General features: G+C 38.6%; 1 protein-coding gene across 1 annotated transcript in view; it reads right to left on the bottom strand.

Moving 5' to 3' along the window:
• The window catches only part of pde10a (phosphodiesterase 10A), a 144,578-nt gene extending 141,453 nt beyond the window's left edge, over positions 1–3,125 (bottom strand). The window contains exon 1 of the mRNA XM_066679545.1: positions 3,012–3,125. Coding sequence (XP_066535642.1) covers positions 3,012–3,090 — 79 coding nt within the window. The 5' untranslated portion in view covers positions 3,091–3,125. The remainder of the gene's footprint in view (positions 1–3,011) is intronic.
• Positions 3,126–18,484: the final 15,359 nt, after the last annotated feature.

Here is an 18,484-nt window from a genome sequence, read left to right as displayed (position 1 = left end):
ACAGAAGTATAAATCGCCCTTACGTCTGATAGATCGAGATTTACCCCATTCTAAAGCAATTGGCGCATACCCGTCATTTGCTTCAATACATGATCCTGCACAGAAATTAATGCAACTCTTGATGGAAAACGATGTTGCGTAAGGTTGTTGAAAAATGCATTTTCCAGAAATTAAAATGTAATAATATTACAGACTTAGAAAAACTAAGTCTCGAACTTGGACTGTTAGTTAGACAGCATGGGTGAGGAAAATTGGTTAGTGTCACATTTATAACTTTTTTTTTAAATATGATTAGTCATTGAAAATGATGTTCCATAATATACAACATAAACTTCTCTGTAAAGCCAACGAAAATATGTTCTACTCACTTTCAGTCATCATTTTTCTTTTGTCTATAAGTGCACTCTGTGATCCTAGCCTGCCTGTTACAAGGGTGCTCCATTTTGGAAATGCCAGTGTTAGCAGTTAACAGTGGAGTCTCCATTTTGAGAACTCTTTTGCAATCTATTGCAAATCTATTGCAAATTTTGAGAATCTATTGCAAAAGATTTTTTTTTTGGTACTTCAATGCAGCTTTACGGCTGACAGTAAATTTTGATATATTATATGTATAACATATATCTCTGATTACTCCCAGACTACCACAGTCTGTTTAGCCTTGTGTTCCCCTTTATTTACTTTGTGCGGCTGCATTTTTGCTAATGCATGTTTCTCCTTCAAACTATTCTAATGTTCCACAATGCAACAACTAGTTTATGTTCTTGTTGACTAGTTTTGTATGCCCAAGGCTCATCTGTGGGTGAAGAATATCTTTCAGTATCTCCTAGTTTAGGAAACAACTGATGATTAATCCTTCTATAAGGTACAGCAAGTTTTAAATTGCAGCCGATGCACAGTGAGTCACACAAACCCTATGTGGCAGCAGTACCAAGAGCACACGCAAATTTAAATTCTTTGTCATTCTGAGGCTTGTGTAAAAAGTTTAGTGAGGAATGATAACTGGTTGGTGGATCTGCACAGGATAACTACTCGTGCGTTGTAGAATCAAAACAACAAAAAACATCCAGGAGAATGGTGCATTTGTTTGTGTAATTTTTGTAGAACCACCCTCATGACAGCCCTGAGGCCACACAAATTCCCCCCAAAATGTTCATGACTCCCAGGTTAAGAAAACCTTTAAGTGTAGAAAAAATAACCAACATATATTTGTTACACATGAAAGCAAACTCTGTGCTTGTGATGCTTTTGTGTTAGTGCTTTCAATGCTTCTTTTATTTCATTAATTACTTTATTATATTTTCCCCAAATATACCAAACACATTAAAAGTAAGCTGAAATTTGTAGAGTGAACTACAACAAATCTTCAGTCAATTTGGTGAACATGCTGAACTTAAAGAATGAATAGTTGCTATGTACAATGTTTAAGGAATCAAACTTCATGCAGTCATGCAGGAACTCGGGTTGATTTAGCATCTAAAGGGTTGAGATGGGATGCTAACGCATTTCTGTTTTGATGGGAAACAGAGTGGCATGCACTGGGTTACAACCTGGGGAGAATTCCCCTCATGGACAGGTCAAGCCTTCACTCTAGCAGCAAAGACAAAAAGGCCTTTGTGGTCCCTGATATGAATCTCAATGCCCCTCTTTCTAAGCCTCCTCTCCTTACTCTGGCCACAGAAATCACAGAGAAGAAGGGTCAGATGAGAAAAATGCAAGCTCGAAACAGAGGGGCATCAGTAGCTTTAGCACTTGCAAAACTGCTTAGTACAATGTCATATGCCTAGTGCGAACTGTTTGTTCCACAATGCTGTAAAAAATGAAAAGGAAATATTAAAATGAACTCTGATGCCAGGCAACATTTTATTTCTTCAGAGCAATAGCATATGTACTGCATTATGGACCTACTTTTGACTGTGAATATGCCTTGTTTTTGGACAAAGACATTTCGGACTGTCCACCCTGTGCAGCACTTGGACACAGATGCCATGCTCTAGAGGCTAAAGGAAGTGCCCACTTCCCTTGCCCAAGCCAGCCAAGGGAAACTCGCATTCTGGCTCTGCATCAAACAACACCGCCAATGGATCCCTGCTTCTGTGTGTAAACAGTAAAACTGGACCCCCCCTCCACACACACACAGAGAGACTCTTGGAGAGAGGACTGCTTGTGCTGGCCCTAAACAGCCTAGCCTTGATTGGGCTTTCGCAGGGCCAGTGTAATAAAAGAGGAGGGGGATAGGACGCAATTGGTGAAGTACACTGTGTTGTCATTCAAATTTGGCCCTAAAACAATGATAACACAGCTTGCTCTGTGAGAATCCTGGATTTCAGCAGTGAGCTTTGTGCCAGATTGGTGATTATGACAAACCAAGGAAATGAAAAAAACAATTGTATCATTCTGAAAGAGCAGGTGGGGGACATTTACCACGCGATCTTGAGCCTCGTAATATCTCCCGTGAAGTGCACTGCCAATATCATGGTTGAACAATTTGGAAAAGGTGCCATTTTTCTAACCAATCTTGCATTACACTGAATAGTTAGCCTCATGGTGGCAACTAAGGAGCTTTGTGTCATTATTTAATTTTCCTATATTTAAAACAGCAGCATTTACAACTTGAAATTGCACACCTTTAAATTGCAATGTTTTTCGAAAAACAGTAAATTGTCAAATCCGTAAATATTTGTGTCCTGCAAAATAAAAAATGTACATAACATTATGACTATCCATGAACTATGACACATTTAAAGCCTCTTAGTTGAATGCAGGCCTATACTCAAGCAGTAAGCTCGTCTCTCTGTCTCTCTCACTCTCACCTTTCTCAGCATTGAGTACTCCTTGACTGAGTTCTCTGAATGACGTAATTAAGCAGGACACTGTAGAGGAAAACAAAACGCAAGCAACGTTGCCCTCAATCATTAACTCGTCCTTATCTGTGTGTGCATGAGCTATTCATCATCACACAAACCAAAACGCTGGAGCCCTGACCGGCACCGTGCACGACTGTAGGTTCGTACCTTGGACATCCACGCTCGCCAGATCTCCTCCTCTTCCTCCACCTCCTTCGTCGTCTGGAGTTTTGCGTTTCTTCGACATGGGCGACTAGATACTGCTTCAATCGCGTGCGACTTTTTTTTCTTGACGCTCTCGCTCTTTCACTCTCGCTCTCTCTCTCTCACTCTCGCGAATCGAGGAGCGCGCGCTTGGCCCGGTTGGCGGGAAAAAACGGCAGGCGGGAGCGCGCGCGCGCAGCCTCGGGAGCGGGCAGGTGCGCGGACGCACGAGCGAGGTGAGCGCATGGGCGACTTGCTTCTGCCACAGTGGGGAAGAAAACAGCCCGCAGAATAAAGTCACGCACCAAAAACGTGGATTGGAGCTCGGATCTCAAGCTGAAAGCAGCCGTGAGCGGTCACGTGGTTCCGGGATTACAGCGCAGCGGGAAAGAGGGAAAATCCTGCTCTGAATTCGGCGAAGTTTGGGGAGACCACAGCTCAGACATTTCTTCACTGGTCAGTGGTCAGCACTCGACACACGGGAGCCACAACACACATCCTCAAATCTGAGCCCACTGTTCCTCACGCGGTTTATCTCCTGTGCCCTCGACCGCCGGAAACACCTGGAGCGTCGGGAACACCTGTTACAGATGTGCAGACTCATCCCTCCACGCCATTCGGACTCGTCTTGAGTCCTATGCGCTGCTGTTGAGCCTTTCTCATCGCCACCCGCGTCCTCCTCGCGCTCTTCGGCCAACTTGTGGAGCTGGCGGTGGCTCGAGCGCATCCGCATGCTGTCATTGGTCGGCAGCTTGCAGCCGCGTGCCCTCTGTGAGCCGTGTCTCTCTGCTGTTTGTTTGTTATTTGTCGGTTTGTTCCAGCTGCTGCGCGCGCGGCGGATACCTGTGTTTATCTTGGTCTAGTTTTGTGCGGGAGAGAGAGGAGACTCTTCACTTTTCCTCCATCACCACCCCCCCTACACACATCCTCATCACCCCCACCATCAATTCAGGCGTGTGACGTCAGCAAACCTCCTCCGCACGCGCAGCCAGACGGCAGTGAAAGATAAAGGGAAAGAAAAAAAGAGAGAGAGAGAGAGAGAATTTACGCAAGCAGCGGCGGGCTTCACGTGCTGCACACGTCTGTAGGGACAACGTCAAGAGCCGAGACAAAAGACAGACTTTGCAGTGTGTCACGCTGAGAAACTGTGTGGCTTCTAAAAGTACGCCACACTTTTAAGTGCTTTCCACTGAAACAGTCACTGCAGTGTGATAACAAGCCATGGACTTAACTCGGCTGAACCAATATTACAGTATTATACATAACTCTGAGCTGACAAAGCCAGTTCAACTGCTTCTTACAACATGAGCATATTTACATGTGTGTTACATCCACACAACAAATGTCGTTCACTTTTTTTTACTCTCTTCTGCGTGGCAGGAAATGTGCTGCTGCCTTGTATTCAAGTGGAGCCGAGGTAGCCAACACATCTGAATCAAGAAAACAGACACAAAGAAAACCCTGAATAAGTGTATCTCTCTGTGCTTTTCCATCTGGTCTTACCAGTCTCAGAAGTGCTATCCAGGGCTCTTAGATGTTGTGGCGCATACGAGCTTTCTAGTCTTTGGCGCCTCTTGCTCAGACCTAGAAGTGTTTCCACTTGAAGAACATTCAGAGAAAGACCTCACAAACCAACACTGACTCCTGAGGTGCTGGGTTAATGCTACCTCCCCATGCTGCCCACGTCTAAAGGAGCGAGTCAAAAGGAGAGAAACTGTGGCAGCAAGATTAATAAGGTGCAGCTTGTTTTTAGGACTCTTCGCCTAATGTATGCTGCAGACCACCACTACTAGTCTACACCTTTGTAGACCACCACTTCAGTCTCGGAGACCACCGAATACAGTTTAAAAGACCACCATTTAACGACCCTGCAGTTATTGGACGGGTTGTCGCTGCTGAGCCGGAGATGAGCACTCTCACCTGTTGAATGAGAGTCAGTTTGTGAAGGTGCAGATGCAGAAGGAAGCAGGCTGCACTCAGCAGCTCAGCCATCGATTGGTGAGGGAGGATTGTTTATTCAGAAACGAGGGGGGATTTTAGTAGCAGAAGAATGGTGTGCAGGCTGCTGAGGGAATGGAGCCTGTGTGCAGAGCCGCAGACCGTTTAGGATTCCCTCTTTAATCCGGGATTTGAATCACGCCAGTGAAACCCGTTTTGTTTTTAGCGAGTTTTTGGCACTGCCTTTGCCCATATGAGGGGAATTGGACAGATGCTAATTCCCTCCAGCGCTCTGCTCTGCTCTAATGCCCTGGTCGTGAGTGTGTGTGTGTGTGTATGAGTGTCTGTGTGTATGTGCGCATTCCCCCCCCCTCCACACACACACATACACACACGCTCACTGCAGCTGCTGACGTCAAAGCTGCTTGCGTCAATGCTCGCTCTTTGACAGGAGGAGGGAGGGGGGTTTCTCAGAGGATCCTAATGGGATTATTACCAAAAAAAGAAAAAAATCTCAGTGATTTTCAACGCCAGCCAAAAGCAGGCACTCTCTCTCATTTAAGTGCAACCCGAGACGAAAAAGAAAAAGAAGAAAGTAGACTTTAACCACATCGACTTACTGAGGTTCTTTGTTGTGCACTAGCAGCATACTCTGCTAAACCTCTTGTCCAGATGCAGCCTGGAGATATGCACAGTCTACTGTACAGCGTTCATACTGTATAAGAATTGCTTTCATTTCCATAAGGATCAGGTTTCAGGGTTCCAAAAACCCACATGTGGAAATTTACAAAGGGGAGTGGTGATGATAGGTAGGAAAAATAACATTAATCATTACAAATACACAAAGCAGAGTATGGGGATAAAGTATGGTAAAGGTCAAGTACTAGTAATAAAGGCAATAAATTGTATGTGTCAGAAATTAGATACTAATCATTATTGTCACTAAAGCTAAAATGTACAACAAATCTGTAAGAGTTTATTACAGAAATGTGTGAAATAACAAAAGTGAAGTGATGGAGATGAATCTGGGCATAGTAAATCAGTGCAACTTCAATTAAAAAATCTACAGTTAATACAGAATATGGTACAATATAGTACCTAAAGTACTGAATATGTACCCACCACAGTGACAGTTTATTTTCTTCTGAGAGTGTATGTACAAGTGACTGACTTTAATTATTATCACAATTATATTTAACATTTTCTTTCAGTTCCTCGTTCTCTGTAACCATGGGCTGTTCTCTGAACTCACTTTGTGGTGTCTACCAAACTAGGCTGTTATTTTAAATGCAGCTAGGGTTTGCTTTATCAACGTTTATTAGTTGTAACTGTTAAATACATACTATATAATAATATATCTCATCACTCACTATACGTAACTGCTTACCCAGTTATGGGTTGTGGTGGGTCCAAAGCCTACACAGAATCAATGAGCGCAAGGCAGGAACACACCTTGGTGCCAGTCCTTAACAATAACATATTAACATCCCCCTACAATAATATATGATACTTAATAATATCACAAAGACATATAAAGGAGGAGAATACAGATCACTAGCTGAAAAAAGAGTAAGTGTGACATGGCATCTGTTTAAGGAAATAGTCCTGGCCTTTAAAAACAAAAACAGTCAATCATCTTGTCAACAAACAAAGAAAAAAGAAAACTGGGCAAACCTAGTTTTGCCGGACTGCCATTAGCCATATAGCCACAGAGGTATTTCTGGCATTTTAAAAACAGGAAAGCCCAAAATACATACCCTTGTCATTGGAGGGTCTGGAGAAGCTTTGGTGCTTCATATGAATGTCTTTGTTTACATGTGTTTTTTATAAAGTGATTGTGTTGTAAAGAAAATATGGAGGACAGGACTAATTAATGCAGAAATGAAAAAAGCAGTATAAAGTTTTGTTCATAATATGCAGGTGCTGGTGATAAAATTAGAATATCGTGAAAAAATGTATTTATTTCAGTAATTCCATTCAAAAAGTGAAACTCATTCATTACGCATTTATTTCAAGTGTTTATCTCTTTTAAATGATTATAAATGACAACTAATTAAAACCCCAAATTCAGAATCTCAGAAAATTAGAATATTACTTAAGACAAATGCAAAAAAAAAGGGATTTTTAGAAATGCTGGCCAACTGAAAAGTATGAACATGAAAAGTATGAGCATGTACAGCACTGAATACTTAGTTGGAGCTCCCTTTGCCTGAATTAATACAGCAATGTGGCGTGGCATGGAGTCGATCAGTCTGTGACACTGCTCAGGTGTTATTGGAGCCCAGGTTGCTCTGATAGTGGCCTTCAGCTCTTCTGCATTGTTGGGTCTGGCATATGGCATCTTCCTCTTCACAATACCCCATAGATTTTCTATGGGGTTAATGTCAGGCGAGTTTGCTGGCCATTTAAGAACAGGGATACCATGGTCCTTAAACCAGATACTGGTAGCTTTGGCAATGTGTGCAGGAAAATGAAATCTGCATCTCCATAAAGTTGGTCAGCAGCAAGAAGCATGAAGTGCTCTAAAGCTTCCTGGTAGACAGCTGCGTTGACCTTGGACCTCAGAAAACACAGTGGACCAACACCAGCAGATGACATTGCACCCCAAACCATTACTGACTGTGGAAACTTTACAATGGACCTCAAGCAACATGGATTCTGTGCCTCTCCTCTCTTCCTCCAGACTCTGGGACCTTGATTTTAAAGGAAATGCAAAATTTACTTTCATCAGAGAATGTAACTTTGGACCACTCAGCAGTAGTCCAGTCTTTTTTTGTCTTTAGCCCAGGCGAGACACTTCTGATGCTGTCTCTTGTTCAAGAGTGGCTTGACACAAGGAATGCGACAGCTGAAACCCATGCCTTTACATGGTGGTTCTTGAAGCACTGACTCCAGCTGCAGTCCAGTCTTTGTGAATCTCCCCCACATTTTGAATGGGTTTTGTTTCTCAAAATCCTTGGTTTTGTTTCATAATCTTTAAACTAAAAGAAATAAACACTTGAAATATATCAGTCTGTGTGTAATAAATGAGTATAATATACAAGTTTTACTTTTTGAATGGAATTGCTGAAATTAATCAACTTTTTCATGAGATTCTAATTTTATAATCAGCACCTGTATAACAACAGCATCAGTGTTTTTCTTGTACATAAATAAAAATAATAATTAAAAATAAATACTAGATGCTCTACCACCAAAGAACAAATTAGACCAAGAACATTTTGGTGATTTTAATAATTGCAATTACTTATTTACTCAGTATAATAGGTTAGAGTAAAGCACATGTTTAAGGAGGCTATGTGCAGCTATATGTAATTTTATAAACACACCAACCAAACACACAGACCACAACAAATGTCTCCCAGGTATTCCTTTTACAATATTTCAGGCAAAGACAAAAACTCACATGATATAAGACAACACCATTTTATCTTAATATTTTTCTCTGTGTCATTTTGATCATTTTGATTAAGAAGTTGGGCTACACTGTAAAAAAAATGACTAAATTTTACAGTAAGTTACTGGCAAAAAGTTGCCATTAAAAGATTGTACAATTGCAGTAATGCGCTGTAATGAAAAATTACACCATAATACTGTTTTCTAAAAATAGTAATTTGCTGTAAAATATTTACAGATATTTATCCGTTTTTTTACAGTAACTGAAAGCAAGAAATATACATTATATTACTATAAATATTTTTTACAATAACCAACTGTAATTACAATTATTGCACTATATACTTGGTAATTCAAGTTGCCAATAAAGGAAGATACGTTTTTAATAATGCAAAAACATTTGTAACAAATTGTCTTAAATATAGAGGAAATCAAGTAAAAACAACAATAACACTAACAATGTTGTTTTGTAAAAATGTGCATTAAATTAAAAATTAATCACCAACAGCTAGTGCTGGAACAAAATCATTTCAATATCATTAAAACCACACTGTGTAAGCACTGTACAGAAATCAAAGGGGAGGGAGGGGGTTGGTTTCATACAATCCTCCAAAATTACCTAGTGCAGTTTCTGCAGAATTCCATCATCCTCCCTCCCAATGACAATATACATGCCCTTTTTGTACTTTGTACCTTTCACAGTTACACCATTAACAGCAATTGTATTGCTGGATTCAAAATGAAATGCAAATGCTGCCTTTTGGATTTTGTCATTGTAGTCACTGGAATACAATTCAGTTCCCTTGTCAGCATGAATCTCGGGAGGAAATATACTGCCAGCATTGAAATAGGCCTGAAGAAGTTGATGCCTTTCTGCCAGTGTTGCACATAGATTTTTTAAAATTGTGCAATATTGGAGCACTGTTTAAGAAAAGTGTGCTTGCTTTTGAAACATAACGTCCACAATTTAATGTTGAGAGCAGGGTAAAGACATAGATTATGGTTCTTTGGCATTGGCTTTGCTCTGGAACTGTGTGAGCTCTGAAATCGATATATTAATTAATGAGAACTTTCAAATATGCCACCTGATCTGACGTAATAACAGATGTGCATATGTAATTCACTATTTGTTGCAAAAGCAAAATCAACTGCCATGCTGCACTGTCTTCAGGATTTTCTATCCTATCCCCAACTAAGAAAGGAATTATTCTCAAAAGACACCAGTTTTGCACTGCATGTCTGGACCAATTCTCACTGCCTGGGCTAATTTCAGCAGGTTTATAATTAGCATCTATACCAAGATATTTAAACTGACTGATGCACAAATTTAATTCTGTGTAAGTAAAATGCTTTTCTCTAGCTACCACATGATTAATATACATTGCTTGATCGAATGATATAACACCCTCAAATAGGTCATGACCCAGACAAGGAGGTAAACCAGGCTGACACACATGAAAATACCTAAGCTGGTTGAAAACCAAATCAAATTTGACACCAAGTGTATTATCCTTATCATTCATTTGGCCATCCTGTATATTCTGTTGATATGAATTGACAGTTCTCAAAGGATTTGACTGAAACATTTCTGTCAACGTTGCAAAATCTACAAAAATATACTCTTTCTAAAACTCTTACTAAAATTTTCCACAAAGCCTCCAATGTTGTGAGAGCCTAGATTACCCCCCCCCCCCCCCCATGGCACATAAACCACCTCTCAGAACATGACCATCCATCAAGACAATACCATTGTCCTCCAACTGCTTAAAATCTTTTATCAGTGGACTGAATACTGCTTCTTGTTCAAAATATTTAAAATCTTGTTCTCTGCACAAAAGCACAAGCTGCATACGATCAATGTTGCATCTGTTGTATGGCAGGATATCACCTAGAGTTAAAAAAAAATCTGCAAGCACTTTGTGCTTTTCTTCCCTGAACCTAATGGATTTACTATCTCAAATGAGTCTTGGTAAAGTATCAGAGCTAAAGACAAATCTTTCAGTTTGAAACAATTCATATTGTGATACATGTCCATCCCAAATATCTTGCATAATATCAGGGTTGAGATACGAGAATGTACATTCTCATACTGTTTGTTGACTGAATCTTTTGAAAAGCTGTTCAAGTCTAAGTATAATGGCACTGTTTCAACATAGTTAAAACTGTTTTTGAACATTGTCTTCCGGCGCTGCTCTGTCTGTAGAAGCCTATTGCTGGCTACAAGAAAATCTTCTGTTTCAAGTTCTTTGATTACATTTTTATGGTAGTGTCATCCAGTCCAAGTAATGCTATTTTCTCAGAGGGCTTTGCAAATATATGAGACTGTCCAAGGTCATGAATTTCTTGGAAAAATTGTCTGAATTACTGATAAGGGGAACCACAGATTGGCTTGAAACTTGTGTTACATTTTTGAAAAAGAAAGCTTCATTCACATTAAGCACAGAAGGTACCTCCTCCAACTCTCCAACTGTTATAAATGGTCTTTCAATTGAGAAAGTAAACCTTTTATGTAGTCACATTCAAACTGATCTCCTTCTATATGGCAGTCATTTTGAATCTGTAAAATGAAACTGGGAGTGCCTTCTAGATTTCTGATATTCCTTGTGATCCCTATACAAATGAGACTTAAAAGCAGCAAATTTCCTAAATGAACGTGGACACTCTGGGATACCACAACTAAATGTTTGGTTTGGTGCATTTCAGTGCAACCTCATGCTGGGTAAAGGCTAAAAGTGTATCACTGTCACTGATGCACAGTTTGCAATCATATGCTTGACAAGGGAACATTAACAAGGGAATTAAACAAATCTTTTAAAATACTTTAGTCAAATTAATTAATTCAATGGAGTTTATATGTGAAACTAACGACGTGTCTCGTTGGACGTAAGCTTTTTTCCCTCCGAACACCGTACTCTACTACCTTCACTGAACTGCCGTTAAAATTCAATTAAAATTAATTAAAATGGTTATTTCTTGTTATTAACTCTCTGTATTTTGAAAATATCCATCATAACTATTAAAAACACAATTGTGCTAAAAACAATAAATCGCGTTCATCGAACCTTTACCCCCTATTAGCATTAAATGGTGAATGGTTTATGTTGCCCTGTGAAGGACTGGCGCCCCCTCCAGGGTGTATTCCCGCCTTGCGCCCGATGATTCCAGGTAGGCTCTGGACCCCCCGCGACCCTAAATTGGATAAGCGGTTACAGATAATGGATGGATGGATGGATGGTTTATGTTGAAGGAAACTAGCTAGCTAACGTTAGCCAGTTCAACCACGGGACAAACCAAGAATATATATATATATATGCAATATTGTAGTAATTAAAGTGGCCGTAACTTGGGTACCTACACTATATATATTGCACTAAAAACGTTCCCTTCGGGCTGTTTCAGAAACGAACTACCATAATACAACATATAGTCACGCAAACAATGTATCAATACAAGAAAATGAGCAATGCCAAGCCTCGTTCACTAGTTTAACAAATGGTGCGACTTCTAGATTATGAACACCTAGTGGTAATTGAGAAAACATTGTCAAAAATATGTCACTGGACTCACTGGCAAAAAGCATAAAGCAGAAGGCCAATCGATTCGATATAGTGCGCATGTGTGGCGTGCTACGTCTTGTTGGGACTGATGGGAGACGTATCAAATGAAAGCTTATGGTGTCCCTTTATGAGCATGTACAGCTCTGAATACTTATTTGGAGCTCATTTTGCCTGAATTACTGCAGCAATGCGGTGTGGTATGGAGTCGATCAGTCTGTGGCACTACTCAGGTGTTACTGGAGCCCAGGATGCTCTTCTGCATTGTTGGGTCTGGCGTATTGGTATAGATTTTCTATGGGGTTAAGGTCAGGCGAGTTTGCTGGCTAATTCAGAACAGGGATACCATGGTCCTTAAACCAGGTACTGGTAGCTTTGGCACTGTGTGCAGGAAAATGAAATCTGCATCTCCATAAAGTTGGCCAGCAGTAGGAAGCATGAAGTGCTCTAAAACTTCCTGGTAGACGGCTGCTTTGACCTGGGACCTCAGAAAACACAGTGGACCAACACAAGCAGATGACATGGCACCCCAAACCATCACTGACTGTGGAAACTTTACACTGGACCTCAAGCAACGTGGATTCTATGCCTATCCTCTCTTCCTCCAGACTCTGGGACCTTGATTTCTAAAGGAAATGCAAAATTTAACTTCATCAGAGAACATAACTTTGGACCACTCAGCAGCAGCCCAGTCCTTTTTGTCTTTAGCCCAGGCGAGACGCTTCTGATCAAGAGTGGCTTGACACAAGGAATGCGACAGCTGAAACCCGTGTCTTGCTTACATCTGTGCATGGTGGTTCTTGAAGCACTGACTCCAGCTGCAGTCTTTGTGAATCTCCCCCACAATTTTGAATGGGTTTTGTTTTCAGCCCATAGACTTGATGAATGATTTATTACATTTGGATGACATTTTTGTGCAGATTATTAATTTCCATTCCCTTTCAAATTTCTGCATTTTATTTTTGTGTTTATAATTGATGCTGATTCCTCATTAGTTGTCCACATCTTACATAATAATACTGCTCTGATGGAAAGAGGAAAGTTCCAGCTTTCATATGAAACCTTCATATTGTATCTGCCTTATAGAGTATGAAATTTAATAAGTGAAAAACATGAAGAATGCAAGTCTGGAACCACTGGTGTGTAGAATTATAAATTTTCAGTTCAGCTGATAACTATATTTATTAGTACACATTTATTAAAATGAACATCATCTGAGTTGTATTTAATTTTACTTTGGTCTTTTTTTATATGTGTCATTTTGTTTTATTGTAATTTTTCCTGCTTTTGCAATATGAAGCTTATGTGCTTGGAGCATTAAAAAATTTTTGTACTAATCTAAAATATAACATATAATGTATTTTTCTGTGGTTGAATTATAATGCCAGATAATAGAAACATTCCCATGTTCACTATCAATAATTAAAACTCTATGAGCAGGCAAACCATATTCAATTTCATGAAATTTACTTTAAAGATATGAGCATGCACACATTTATTTAGACAGTAATCTTACTCCACTTCCTTCCGAGGGAAAACAGTACTGCCTGTTTTTCCTTACAATTTACAGTAAAATATACAGTATTTATTTATGTGGCATCCCACAATGCACTGTGTTCTACAATTTTATGCTGTAAAACTGTCAAACAGTACTTTACTGTATGATTTTACTGTACAAATTACAGCAATTTATTACAGTGTACAACAAGTGATATTGTCTCTGTGTGCACTTCTGTCATAGACAATAGACCAAGGCCATGGTTTCTTACATTTTTTTCTCTTGTACTCTTATTATTTTGAGACTATCATGGTTCAGAATAGATACACAATAAAGTTTTTCATAGTCTGATCTCTTGTTGTTTCATATAAATACTACCCAAGATGCTGCAAAAACATCTATGGTAACTTTGTCAAAAAGTAAAGTTTAAAAAAAGCAACTGTACAGTGGCCTAAAGCAGTCATTATTTATACTAAATAGTAATGTGAACGGAAGGAGTGAAATGAACTGGAGTGAACAGGAAGAGTAAACTGGACTGGAGGGAATGGAGTGATGGGTAGCATGGGTGTGCTGAAAAATGATGCTTTGCCACTGTAGTCTAGTGTAAACATCACTGAATATAAAGGAAGATTTATGATGTGAATTTGCTGCTGGTTTGCTGTTAACACTATCTTTCATTATTGAGTTTCTTGTTTTTAGTGGGTTTCTCACCAGTGGAACACTGTTATGGCTTTTAGCTACATTATATTGACAAAAGTATTCACTCACCCATCCAAATGATTTAATTTGGGTGTTCCAATCACTTCCTTGGCCACAAGTGATAATATAAAACCAAAGACCTAGGCATGCAGACTGCTTCTAAATCATTTGTGAAAAAATGGATCGCTCTCAGGAGCTCAGTGAATTCCAGCATGTCTGCGTGGGTTTCCTCCTGGTGCTCCAAAAGCATACGTTGGTGTGAGAGTGTGAGTGAACGTGTATGTGTGTGTCACCCTGTGAAGAACTGGTGGCCCCTCCAGGGTGTATTCCTGCCTTTTCCCCAGTGATTCCGGGTGGGCTCCGGACCCACCGCGACACTGAACTAAATAAGTGGTTACATACAATGTACATACAATGAATGAATGAATGAATGAATGAATGAATGAATGAAAACAACCAAGGAAACAGGCAATATAATAAAACTCAGCAAATACTTGAACTTGACAGAAAGCTTTTTTTTTATTTTATTAATTTATTCATTCACACTAAAGTGAAGTAATACATTTTACACATATTTGGTCTATGGCTTAAAGGGGACAAATGCCACTTCTCCACTTATAAATGCAGTTTCATGCTGTGGTAATTATCATCATCATCATCTTCTTTGCCTTAAATCCATTTTAGGGTTGCGGTGCTGTGGCAATTAAACATTTAATATTCTTTGTGCAAAATACTACAAGGTTAAAACAAAACAACATCTTTCAACCCATGTCTAAACAGTCCTGTTCAGATTGTTATAGAGCCAGTATCTGGTCCAGTTCCTTCATAAGGGGTGAAGAGCAGGAGCTCAGTTTTCAGGTATTTTCATTTGTTTTGCTATTTTCCCGTAGAGTTTTTTTTAAGAATTTTTAATCAGTACCCTCCACACTCATGCTCGTTTTGGTCTATTTAACATAATTTCTCAGCTCTCACATAAAAACAGGTACAGTAATGTAACTGGACAGACTCAGACAAGGAGACAACCCACAGTTTATGGGTTGGTGAAAGGCAATATACACAGGCCCTGACAAAGGGATTTTGTTTAAAAAAAATGTCTCGTTTAAAGAGTATTTTATTCTGTATAAGTTTTGAAATGAGACTCCATGACCTCTGCCAGATGTCAAAACAGATATTACATGTATAATCTGGCTAAGTTAGAAAAAACGTTTAATCCTAAAAGCCAGAGAACAAAGGCTGGACAAACACAACTAAACACAAATGTTTAACTACTTAATTATTTACCTCTATTTAACTGCTGAAAGACTCTGGAATGTAATTATTTTTACTCATTTTAGTTCATTTTATATAGGTCTGAATATTCAGTAGACAATGTAAAAATAATAATATTTATCACATTTTACACCGGCCTTGGGGGTTAAAATAAATACCAGATAAACTTACATAAGCCAATGTTGTTATAATAATGTAGCATATGTGTCCTTTAAACGTTTCACAGTATAAATGAATTCTGAGTGTGTGTCTTCCTGTTTTGTCAGGTGGTTGTCTGTGTTCAAACGATGTCTGATTTGAGCAGCACTTTAAACAACTTTAAAACTAAAAAAACATCAAACAAAACCTCTGGCTTTCAGTATACACAAACCTGCGCTTTCTTCAGCGTTGATGTTCTTGTTCTAAACTAGTTTTCAGTGCCACCTTGTGGACAATTGAGTCGTGACACCACGAAAACAGGTTCTCGTTTAGTATAGTGTCTATCGCGACTCAAGAGGGGGGGAAAACTAAAAGAACGCAGGTAATTAAACGGTTAGGATTGATGTTCCTCGCAGAGATGTGTGAATTGAAAGCACTGAGACAGTTTCATAATCTTTTCTAAAAATGTGACTCCGACATTCTCTCGTGTGTGTTCATAGGTGCTTCACTAAACTAACTCTGTCTGTTCTAAGCTCCTTCAGATTGATGCAATTCCTCACTTAAGTGAGTGGAATTTGCTCATAACAGACGAGTAAACAAAGCTGAAAGACACCAGCCAAAGTGAACTATGAAAAGTCCTGAGAAGAATCGCGAACTGAGACTTCAAACGCTCTGAGTCAGTTTCAAAAAGAAACATTTTAAACAGCCGTGTGTTTGTGTGCGTATGTGTGTGTGTCCATATATATATATACTAACATTACATATATAAACTTACATTAAGTAAAGGCTTTGAAAAAAATGATTTATTCATCAATTCTCCCCTCTGTAGCCCTCCTAAGGTAAGGAAGCACACTAGAATTTGTGTGCTTATATTAGGAGGGCTACAGAGGGCAGAATTGATGAATAAATCAGTTTTTTCAAAGCCCTTACTTAATGTTAGTTTTAAAATTAATTAGGTCGATTTATTAATACTTTTTAAACTTGCATTTTATTAATTTTCATCATTACGTTGACATCGCTAAATGATACATGTCTTATGTGTCATTATATATATATATATATATATATATATATATAGATATATAGATATATGTATCATTTAGATGTATCATTTAGCGATGTCAACGTAATGATGAAAATTAATAAAATTAATATATATATATATATATATATATATAAGGAGTGCTCAGTTTACATCAAGCATCCGTATTGGGCCAATGGGACACTGCATAGTTTTATTATTAGGTCAATTGAATGTTTATAGACATTTTTTGTGACAGATTCTGCTGTTGTACAGTACTAGGCAAATATCTGAATTCATTCGTACTCTTCATTTTTCAACTTTCAGAGTGTAGGTATAGGCCCAAAAATATACTTGAGTCAAAGTAAACATTTATCAGCATTTAAAAATGCTTGAGTATATGAAAGTGTGGTAGACAAATTACAGTCATACCCATGTTAATTAAAGAATGATGGAATAAAGAATTTGGTTGGGTATTTTAATAAAAACAATATAAATTGGTTCAGTTTGGCTTGCATTTTGACTGCTTGCATTTGAAGTTTTTAATGGGTGCTTTCAAATGTGAAGGAAAATGAATGAAATAAATGTATGTTTGTTTACAAAAATTAAAATCTATTTGCACGTTTGATATTTTAGTCTACACTCCCCCGCCCCAAGCCCCCCCCCCACCCACCCATTCTACATTTTATTGTATTATATTATTGACCTACATGTCTCTCTGTAAATCTGTGTATAAGGTGAGAGAAAAACAACATTGCGATTCGCATGTGTCCTAGATATATAGAAGAAGTGACAATAAAATTCCATGAATCCTTGAATAAATGGTAAAATTATTTTACTATTTTATTTATTTTTTTACTATTTTTTACTTTAATTATTTAATGAAAGTGCTAATCTTCCAGGATAACATTTCACTACCACCCTAGTAAAATAACTCAAGAAATTTCAGCCCATTTCAGTATTTCAGCAATACTACATGGAGTAATTTTGGGATGGTTTGCTGCTGATCAAGCCTTTAGATTTTTTTTATTGTATTTGTGTTTTAGTGTGTATTAGTATAGTTTGCTTTTAAGTTGTTGCAGGCAGAATGCTTTCACTGGCGATCTAGCTCATCACCAAGTAAAAGCCTGCTTGGCATGCTGGTGGACTGTGAGTGTGGACACAATGTTGAAGTTAGCTTCTTATTCAGATTTTACATTCCACCTTAAATTGTGTACTAAAATAAACTTGTACCCTTGGAAGGTGCATTTTACCTGTCTTGATGTTGGTAGAGAATGACAACTGAAGAAAAGAGCATGGCTGAATAAATAATATTTGTTTGGGTGCAGTATGCTCAAAAAACTCACATTTCAGTGCAATAGCACATTCATTTGAGGATCAGAAGCTCCTGCCAAATCACTGTTTTTTTTGGGGGGGGAGGGGATCTGCGTAAATCAGAAATCAGAATCTGATTTTGCTCTGATTCTTACATAAATTTACTCCTATATGGTTAGAAACAATTCTCCTTATACCAGTTCCAAATTTAGCATTTATCATTACAGCTGTTACCTTCTCATTTTCATTACTCTTCGGTATTTCTCATTGGATCACTTTTTTTCCTCAAAAATATGCAGTATGGGTCATGTGTCACCAGTTTTGTTCTAATTTAGTAGAAAAATATAGGACATTATCCAGACTGACTTAGAAGTGCCCCTAATTACTGATACAGGTGTCTGTTTGCTCACCGCCAAATGTGACATCATGCCCAAAGAGAACTTATGCAGCCCCCTCGCATTGGATGAGGAACAGTAGAATTCTGAAATATTTGGAAATAATTTGGAGTATATTAATCATCCAACATCAATACCTGACCTCACATACGGTGTTGAGACTTAAAGCCACACTGCATTGTTCAAACATCATAAAGTTTAAGCCTTCCTAGTAA

Source organism: Hoplias malabaricus, chromosome 8 (genome assembly GCF_029633855.1).
Source record: "Hoplias malabaricus isolate fHopMal1 chromosome 8, fHopMal1.hap1, whole genome shotgun sequence".
NCBI classification, from domain to species: domain Eukaryota; kingdom Metazoa; phylum Chordata; class Actinopteri; order Characiformes; family Erythrinidae; genus Hoplias; species Hoplias malabaricus.
This window is presented reverse-complemented; position numbering and strand designations above follow the sequence as displayed.